Source organism: Rhipicephalus sanguineus, unplaced genomic scaffold (assembly GCF_013339695.2).
Source record: "Rhipicephalus sanguineus isolate Rsan-2018 unplaced genomic scaffold, BIME_Rsan_1.4 Seq1195, whole genome shotgun sequence".
NCBI classification, from domain to species: domain Eukaryota; kingdom Metazoa; phylum Arthropoda; class Arachnida; order Ixodida; family Ixodidae; genus Rhipicephalus; species Rhipicephalus sanguineus.
The window spans coordinates 19,383-29,385 of record NW_023614469.1 but is presented as its reverse complement, the minus strand read 5'-3'; the positions used below and the strand labels follow the sequence as shown (position 1 = coordinate 29,385).

At 49.1% G+C, this 10,003-nt stretch overlaps 1 protein-coding gene across 1 annotated transcript; it reads left to right on the top strand.

Moving 5' to 3' along the window:
• The first annotated feature begins 2,419 nt into the window (after nucleotides 1–2,419).
• On the top strand, nucleotides 2,420–3,538 carry LOC119376425 (uncharacterized). Its single transcript, XM_037646252.1, has one exon. It carries the CDS (start codon nucleotides 2,420–2,422, stop codon nucleotides 3,536–3,538), a length of 1,119 nt encoding a protein of 372 aa, XP_037502180.1.
• The last annotated feature ends 6,465 nt before the right edge of the window (nucleotides 3,539–10,003 follow it).

The following is a 10,003-nucleotide window of genomic DNA, read 5'->3' as shown; positions in this document are numbered from 1 at the left end:
CTACAGACTCATCTAAAGAAGCTGCCGATAATGGACCCTTTCCTGGTAGGAAGCTCCGACGAAGTCATTTTCTCAATTAACGAAGCTGAAGAGACTGATCGGACGGCATTTTCTATAGATATCGAGGATTTGCTTTACTCTGTGCCGCATGATGGTCTTATGTCAGCCGTGTGTGAAAGAATAGAGGATTTTGGGGAAGTAAATTTTCAGAATTCAGTGGGTCTTAGCAGCAACAATTTTTTAACGCTTTTAGAATTTTATCTTCATTGAACAGCAATTGAGTTTGACAGCCATTTTTATATTCAGCGAACTGGAATATGTATAGGTATACCAATATGCGACATATTTTTAGCTTCTCTTGAAAATGTTATCGCAGCTAAGTTGATAGACACGCCTGTAACACAAGTACTCAGGTACGTCGATGATTACTTAGTTGTAATGAAGAATAGTAATCGCTACCATTTACGAGACCAAGTCGATAACATACTAGGCATTTTCACAAACTCATCTAAAGGACTCAAGTTCACGCATGAATTCCCGATGAGTGACCGTATTCAGTATCTAGACATCAACTTTTGGTTTTCATCAAGTAAGCATGTATGCTGGTCCTCTCAGCCTAGGTCAAAGAAAACCTTGTTGCCGTATGACAGCGCGCATACCAGGTTGATCAAGAGGGGCATAGCCACCACGTGTATTAAGGCAGCACTAAATAAGTCTTGTGAGCATGAATGTGAACGTAGCCTGATGATTCAACTAGCACGTTTACGAGAAGCAGGGTTTCCGCAATACGTGATTACTTCCGTCTGCGAAACAATCTTGCAGAGTGCAAAAATTCAACCGGACAAAAATGAAAAGAGGGAAGACAAGAAGCCGGTGCACGTAGTACCGTACCTGCATAAGTTGTCGCACAATCTTTAAAAGTTTCAAACTGGCACAATGTGAACTTGCTTTTCAATGCCCCTTGCAAGCTGTCATCGATAAGTGTGCTCATAGAAATAAAAAAAAACAGGCCCCACGAGTGCACCACTAATCACAAAACCCGTTGCACTGATTGCACGAGTAATGTGGTGTATCGAATTCCCATGACCTGTGGGAAAGTGTATGTTGGTCAAACGGGACAGTGTTTTAATGATCGCGCTCGACAACACAGCAATGACGTAAAAAATGGATATGGTAGCCATTTAGTTGACCATTGCAAGAAGTGCGCATGTGTTCCTATGTTTGCAAAAACAAAATTCATAGCCAGAGGAAAATCTAAGAAAGAAAGAGAAATTTTAGAGGCATTTGGATTAATCACGAAGCAGACAATTGTGTTAGCGCGCCCTTACTTGTACTTTCACGGAAGGAATTAGACTTCCTGAAATATAGATTACACTCGTGATTGCGTGTGGTTGATGTGCGCATGTTTCTCGGATTGTATAAATAGGCTGGTTTTCATGCAATAAACATTCAGTTGGCAGTCAGCGCTGGTCATGTGGTGGTCGTTTCTTCTTCGCCCCTGTTCTTCTTTGGCGCTGTAACTTTCGTGGCTCTAAATTGTTTTTATCCTGTGTGTGTACGTGTGTTTTTTCTCTGCTTTTTCCCCCTGTCTATCTAGACCATCCTCTTGCCCCTATTTCGCCACGCCAGTGCTGGGTAGCAAACCAGATGCTAATATCTGGTTAACCTCCCGGCCTTCCCTTTTCATCTCTCTCTCTCTTGAGAAAGCTCCCATCAATTGCCGCTATGCAGTGACACTTATTATCACATGAAATGACCAGAAGTATTTTTGTGGAGACAAGTTTCTACGGCGACGGTCAAGAACTTCGAGCTACAAGTGTTTGCTTGGAAGGCTAACCAAGTGAAATGGTTCACCATACACGGACCACATTTCAGGTACGCTGAACTTGGAGTCCCCTCAGGAACGGGGCATACGCCACTGCTTTTCTTCTGTTTACCCCCGGTAAGGAAACGGGCCTGTCTAAAGTCCAACAGAGTCCTAAAACCTGTTGTCCAGACGGCAGTATACGAGCGACGTGATATCCACGTCACCGTAATAGACTGTTCGGGCGTCTACCGCAGCCCACCTCATGCAAGAAAGAGAGTTGAGCCAGTCGTTTTGCTGCATGACTGACTTACCACGAATGCGATTAAGCATTGTAGGATTGCTGGATATTTCATTTCACGAAAATCCAGCACAAGCGATAAACGGTTGCGTCGGAGTGTCAGACAAAACAAGCTTCTTCCAAACTTTACACAGACTGCGGTCGCGGAACCCGGATAATGCACTTTGCCGTCGGCGACTTCGTCCGCGTGAAAAAATTCGTCAGTTCACGGGAGCACAGTACTAATACCCAAGCCGGGTAGGGCGCCGAGCATCGAAATCTTTAGGCCAATCTCCTTTGACGTCCGTGCGTCGGGAAGGTGGCCGAGCACGTCCATGCTCAACCTCCTCACTGTCCACCTCGAGTCTAACGAATGCTATACCCACAACATGATTGGCTTTCGGTCGGGGCTCTCGACTCAGGACGCCATGAAGTTGATCAAACACCAGGCCATCGACTCCGGATCCGCCGACACCAAGGCGATTCTCGGATTGGATTTGGAAAAGGCTTTTGACAACATATCGCACGCCTTTATTCTCAAGAGCTTGTCTCAGTTTCACGTCGGCAAGCGGGCGTACAATTTCGTGCGCTCCTTCCTTTCCTCGAGGTCCACAAGACTGAAGATTGACGATTTTTTGACCCACGAAATTACCCTTGGGCCAAAGGAAACACCTCAGGGGGCGGTGATCTCCCCGACGCTGTTCAATATCTGCATGATCAACCTGTCGAGGGCCTTGAACAAGATACCGAACATTAACCATACGATCTATGCGGACGACATCGCCATCTGGTCCCTCAGCGGATGTGAGGGTCAGGTCGAGAGTTTCTTGGCATATGACGAGCGCTATCTCCTCCCCACCCGGCTAAGGTGCTCGCCCGCTCAGTCCGAGCTCTTACTCTATAAGAAGAGGCCCAGAGGCCGTTCTCACCGGTCCTCGGAAACCAGCAGCGGAGAGCCACTATTACGTTATTCACCGATAACGGCTCCCCAGTTCCGCGGGTGGACACTATCAGGGTCCCTAGGAATGTTTATCGAGTCTAACGGCGCCAATGGAGCCGCCGTCAAACGCATTTGTTCCAAGACCGAAAGCACCCTAGGACTGATTCGAAGAATCGCTAACAGGCGGCGTGGAATCAGGGAGGACAATCTGATTCGGATTATCCACGCATTCGTACTATGCCACCTCGCTTATTCGGCGAACATGCACAACTGGCTCGTGCCGGAGCGCAACAAAATCAATGCCCTAATCAGAAGAGTCTTCAAGCTGGCTCTTGGCATTCCCGTTCGAACGCACAGGGAAGACCTCCTCAAGTTGGGAATCCACAACACGTTCGAAGAAATTATCGAAGCTCAAGAGTTTTCACAGTTTGTCGACTGTCTGGCACCCCAGCGGGTAGAGCCATACTCGGCATGCTGGGACGCAACCCCGCGGTTGTCGGTCCTGACGCTGTGAAGCTGCCCAACGACGTAAGATACAAGATTTCCATACCCCGGATGCCACGCAATATGCATTCAATCTACAACGAAGCACGAAGACGAGCCAGGGGTAAATCTTTGCTCGCCAGTGCCCACTTGGACAAGGATCGAGCCTGCTTTGTAGATGCTGCTTCGTACACTCAAGAAGAAGCCTTCTCCTCAGTGGTCGTCGACTGTGATTGTAAAGTGATCAGCTGCGCTACCATCCGCACTTCTAGCTCCAGCGTTACAGAGCAGGTTGCCATTGCTCTTGCGTTGACGGACGATGGGCATGACACAATTTATTCAGACTCCAAGGCCGCTATCAAGGCCTTTCAGATGGGCATGGTCGTTCCCCAGGTCCTACAGATCATTCACAAAGTCAAAGACCTCAAAAATCACTCATTGGTCTGGTTTCCTGCGCACCTTGGAACCATTGAGGGTGCCTCGCTCAATCCCAACGCGGAGGCGCACTCGGCTGCACGAGCTTTGACTGCCCGTGTACCGGGTAACGCGTCATCTCCTGGGCGACCCGAGCCTCTCTGCTCGTACAACGAGATATGCAGGCACCACTATCTCTCAAGAAGAGTGTTGCCTCTACCACACTCCTCGCTATGCAGGGCCCAAGCTGTTACTCTCAGACTGCTACAAACAGGCACTTACCCGAGCCCTGCGGCACTGCACAGAATGTACCCTGAACGGTTCCCAAGCCCAGACTGCCCGCTGTGTCGTGGTTATAGGGACTTCGAGCATGTCCTGTGGGGCTGCGCCTCTGCCGGTCCCCCTTTCACCCAAGCGGAAATGAAGAGGCTCATTAAGGCCCAGGACCAGACCTCTCAAATCCTGGCCGTCCAGAGGGTTCGCGCGAGGGCCGTCAGGTTTAACCTGATGGTCCCCAAGTGGGCCTAGCCAGGTGACGTTGAGTTTACTCGCGTCTATTGTGGACCGTATAAAGATGTTTCACTCACTCAGTTCACAGGAAAAAAGCTTCGCACTTTCCGGAACTGAAGAAGATTATTGAGCAACGAGGGCCAGCCCCATTTCTAATGGAAAACGGTCGAGTGTGGAAGCTCAATTTTCTCGGCACGAAAGGGATCTGTCACAGTTTTCTACTCACAAGCTCGTCGCACATTTGCGCTGAAGCAGTGAAGTTGGTGTGTTCATGCAAGCACTGCACGCAACTTTTTGCAGCTTGAGATATATCCGATTGACCAGAGATATTTTATCTTGTTTGTGTACGCCTGCATATGTATACTAGGCGCTGAATAGGCTACTGCCGCCGCAACGTGAACAATCCAATCTGTGAATTGTCACGTGATCACTCGAACCGATAATAATTACAGTGCGTGCTTTCTTTGAACAGTGTCATCCTGTATATCCGATATTGTGCAGGCTGTCAACACGCACAACGTTTTTTTTTTTTATTTCAGTGGAGATAAACCACTTTCGTCAGTTGGCGTTTCTGCTGTGCTTTTCGCGAGTGCGTTCAAACTTCAAAATCTTTCAAAAACCATGGAGATACAAGCAGGGGGCTCCCAACGACTTAAACTGCGACCTACACTGAGTCCCCTGGACCACTTCCCTCGTTATTTCCTTGCTCAAACACAGTCATACTTTTGTGGCTTGTACTTTAACTGCGGCTCAGTAGTTCCGTGCGGCACTGTGGAAGGTATAGGCCTCTTCTACTAATCGTGAGGACGAACGAATGTCAGATTTGTACTTCCGCACCTTGTCGTGTGATTGCGACGAACGGTGCATTTACTGCAATAGCACTAGAAATGTGTAGTGACAACCCTTTTCTTTTCGCAACAGCAAATTAGAAACGCCTGTTCTTGTTTAGATTCGCGTACCTTGCAATTTCTTTGGTGTCAATCTGTTTGTTTAATCTGTGCATTCCACGTATGGAAACAAGTTCAACAATGACAAGACCGGCACAAAGTTAAAGCAGCGTATAATCCAAGTATATAAGGAGAAAACGCTCAAGCGTGGTATGTTCAGCGTAGTACGCAGTTCTATGTGCAATGTATTCCGTCTCATTTCAAGTGATATCGATGAAATCGTGTGAGCCAATGACGCTGAACAAGAAAAGATGGTTAAGAGAAAAACACTTGATCTGTACTGCACAACTTAGCACGCAGAAAAACGCTTGAACTTGGGTCACTAGACCAGGTATGAGCGCCCGAGTAGGTGCTGCTCTTCAATGAACTTCTTTGACACCGACGTGTGCCAATTGCTATGCGCCATACTTCAGGGAAACACTATGCTGGTAACCTGCATCAGTGACTTGTGCGTCTACATAGGTGCTACTCATCAGTGAACCTGCTTGATGCCGACAGGTCAATGCATCTGTGACTCTTCAAGGAAACCTTTCTCAGGGTAAGACCGCCAGTGTCTTTTACTGCTGCTACTGCCCTTCGAAGTTTTGGGTCTAGATTTCTTCGCCACAGAGTGCACCTTAAGTTGAAAGATGGCGTTTTTGCTGTCTTGTTTTCTTCTCTTGTGTCCGTGTTCGCACACCCTGCCTTCTTTGATAATGCTCGAGAGACTCCATTGCGGGGCAAATTTGTCACATCTCACTGTCAACCAAGGGGCTCAAACTCATGATCATCATCTGTGTGCGCGTCGCTGTCAACGCCGCTTCTTGTGTCCTCTCCCAGGGTTGCTACATCAGGTTGGTAGCTGTCAACGACATCGTCGTTCGCAGTGTCAATTGCCACCGCCCAATCCTCCACTGGCGCCACATGGCTCAAGTAATTCTTTCATTTATCTACTGTCACTTGCTTCATGCCTCGCCACAGCTCCTATGCCTTGCATCTTAGAATATGTGTTCGATTTTGCCGCAAATCCTTTCACGTCACCCCGCACGAGCTCAATTGTGTTAAGTATGAGGGAGAGCGCGGCAAGCGTAAGGTATTGTGGCCAGATTCAGTAGCACTTAAATCAATGCGATGCTTACCACCCGCCATTCGGACAGTTTGGAGGAAATTAATATTCTCCGATTTTGCCATGTCGCAGCTTCACAGTTCACCCTTCATGGGAAGCCGCGCTACTATGTCCTTCTTCAAGGTAATCATGTGGGGTACCTTTTGCAGTTTCACTGAATGGTACGTGCATTTTCCGTCATATTCATCAAGTTTGAAGGCAAGCGAGGGCGCAGGTTTCCTCAAACCATTTCTCGCAATGCACCCAGTTCATTTTGTCAGGATAGCCTGTGGTTCCTCTTCTTGCTCAGGACACTTCATCGGCGCCTGTCACAAGCCAGTCCTCATCGCCACACTGATTATTGATAAGCCGATAGCTCCTAGCGCTGGGGTTTGGGGTCCAGTCGACAGGTTGGCTTTCTTCATTTGTTCGGTGGTCTTCATGTTCCCGTCGACCCAGCCTCGACTCACCTTGTGCCCGCCGATGAGCCAGGTTTCGTCGGTGTGAAAGACAGGTCGTACCTGGCGTCGCAACTCTCTTGTTCGACGCACATGTGTAGCCACCGAGCGATGTTTGTGCCTTCAGTCAGGAGCACATTGAGGGAGTGGTTACTAAACCGGAAGCCGAGCTTCAGCAGCCAGCTATTAATTTTGGTCACGGATGGCAGCGAGTTATCTTCACTGAGGTGGTCGGCGAGCTTGCGCATGGTCGGAGTTTCTTTCCTCTTGTAGAAAGCGTGCATGACTCTGTGCAACACACTGAGGTGGCGGTCGCCCTGAAGCCCGTCCCGTTTGCGGCCCCTACCATGGTGAGACAGCTGCTTGGGAGACAGCACCTCGCCGTGTGTGTTCCGCAATGCACTTGTACAGGGCGTGCTCGTCGACATCAGTAAATGGAGCCGTCCTGTTATTTAGAGAGTTCATGCTTGCACTATTACCACACACCTTACGCACTCTTCAAAGCGAGTTCGACGCCACCTACTTCGTTCATTTATCATAAAAGCCCACCCGCGAAAGATAGCGCACAAGTGAGACTGCAGCCGCCACGTTCGCGAAGAAGGAATCACTACTCAGAACGGGGCCCGACTGCACATGGGAGCTTAGGCAATGCAAAATAATGTTTTTGTGCTTCTTGAAATACCATTAGTGCACGGAAGACACGGTTGAAATCATTTCTCTTGTCCTTTGCCAATTTTGACTCGAAAATTTGAGAAAACGAGCAACAGTACCCATATGCATCGCAGCTACCACATGCAACCGACACCACAACTTTAGTGGTGGTTCTATGGTGCGCGCCGGGCGTATCATTGATGCATTCGAGATGTAAGGACGCTGGAAGTGTGCATGCCGTTAGGAATCCCAAATTTGCATCCAACACTTTGGAAGACGCGATAGCTTTTGGGTTTACGATACAGTTACACCTAGAAGTGATATCTCGTGTTGGACGAGTGAACGCAGTACTTGCGCCTCTTTGTGGAGATGCGCTACAACGTTTTCTTTGCGGTCACGCTGCCTCAATCTCTCGCTTCAAAGGAAATCTTCCTACATCGTTGAATCTAAAGCTCCCTATAGCTGTTGTTTTACTCCTATAGCCACAACGTCAATGCACGTCTTCATATTCCGTCGGTTCTTTAATTATTACTTTTCGCTAACACGCAGCGCTCTTAGTTTCATCTAATTAAGCAAATTCCTATTGCTCAGTCATTTGCAGGCTAGTAATTGAAAAAAAACTGTCGGACTTCGTAGCGCCTAAAGGCGTCTAGTATCGTGTTTGATTGGAAGAGTGGTGCTCAAATTGCACGGTCATATAAAGACGAAACACTTCTCTCTTTTTTTTGCGTTAGTGTGGTCAACGCTCGCACGGTGTATTTACAGCACCTCGACAACATGCTCGACAACATGCGACAACATGCATAGGTTCAACAAAATTTTTAACTACGTCAAGGAGAGAGGACGAAGGACAGAAACACAGGCGCGCTTTTTGTCTGCTTCGTCTGCGTTCCAGGAAAGCTGTTTAAGAGTCTGCATTCTGCAAACGTGCAACACTGCCGCAGTCCGGTTCCAGATGAATGTGTTTACTGTGATGATGTTGTGTGACGTCCTCTAGTGGTAACACGAAAAACCGCTGTAAACTGTGTGTAAAAGTATAGTAGAACATGCCATTGTATATTGCAATATGAAGAAGAATGACTGTTACCAGCATGACAAGGGTATCGGCCTGCTCAGTAACTCCACGGCCGCGAACACTCGAAGTGCTCGCCAAATAGCCACGGCACTGGCCAAACCATACAGGGACTTACGACGCCGCTCCCAGGAAATACCAGGATGCGGGGGCTGCCTTGCTCTCCGGCAAGTTCTTTCACAAGAAAGGGCCGGCACGAGACGCGCCCGTTTTCGCACTCACGCCTTTCATGCAGATTCTCATTCTGACCGTCCGGTATGAGCGTCACCCTTCTTGTACACGCACAAGATATGGGAGGCGCTCGCATAATCTTCGTGTCTAAATCCCTCACTGTTGAACTGAAAGCCCACCTGGACCCCTATGCCACCGGTAGCGCAGGGACAACTGAATCACCCACGGCTACCTCCCATGTCCATTGACGCACGAGGAACACTATCCCGGCTCGCCAATCATCTGGTATTAGCTGAACGGTTACGGCGATGATATGTGCGTACAGACAATCGAGTCCAGCTATAGTTTGCCCACATGCCAGAGCCATAGGCGAGAGAGCGGGGGGAGGGGGGAGGGAGGAGGGTTACGGGGGGCAGGAGGAGATTTAAAGGGGGGCGCCAATTCTGCCGATAACTTTACGCAGTCGGACCTCTCACGTCATTTTTAAACTCGGAGCTGTTTAAAGGCCCAACCGCATGCACGCGAGTGTCGAGCGACAGCGACAAGCGACAGGATTTGCTGTCGCGGAGGGCCATCCATCGCCGTCGCTTGTCGCGTCGCAGCTTTTTGGAAAACTAGAAAAGATCGCTTGTCGCCCGGAAGTGAGCGTGACAATTTCCGGCAACATGGCAGCATCCCTAATCCTCGCTTCGGTTGTAACTTGCTCTGGATGCTTCCAATCGGCACGTACTTCAAGGAATGCAAGTTATAGCCTACCTTCTTTATAGCCCCATCTCACGCGGAGAGCCAGGCAGCGGCCGTATTTTGTCGTTAATTTTGATTGGCGGTTCGTTTTGATGTTTCAGTGGTAGCTTGCTCCATTGGTGGTAAATTGCTGCAACTAAAGTCACTGGAACGGGAAAAGTACCGCGTTCTTTTTCTCTTCGCCGCCGCGCCTTTTCGGCGGCTTCGCCACCAATATGGTCCAGCTCGCTCGCTTCGCTAGCGTCTCCTGGCCGCCGACGCACTGCGCTTTGAAGGGCGATTGTTTTGATAGCCTCAGAAAAGCGTGCAGGAACATTACGATACCCCGCGTCGTCCTGAGACTTCATCGCAAGCCTGTTGAGGCATCGAAGAAGGCCTGGGTGCTGCGCCGGCTGCGCTTTCGGGAGCAGCAACCGGCGGGAAGCGGGCAAAGCCCTCATTGCTA

Coding starts and splice junctions, on each gene's coding strand:
- LOC119376425 (XM_037646252.1), top strand. CDS start 2,420: ATGCTCAACCTCCTCACTGTCCACCTCGAGTCTAACGAATGCTATACC.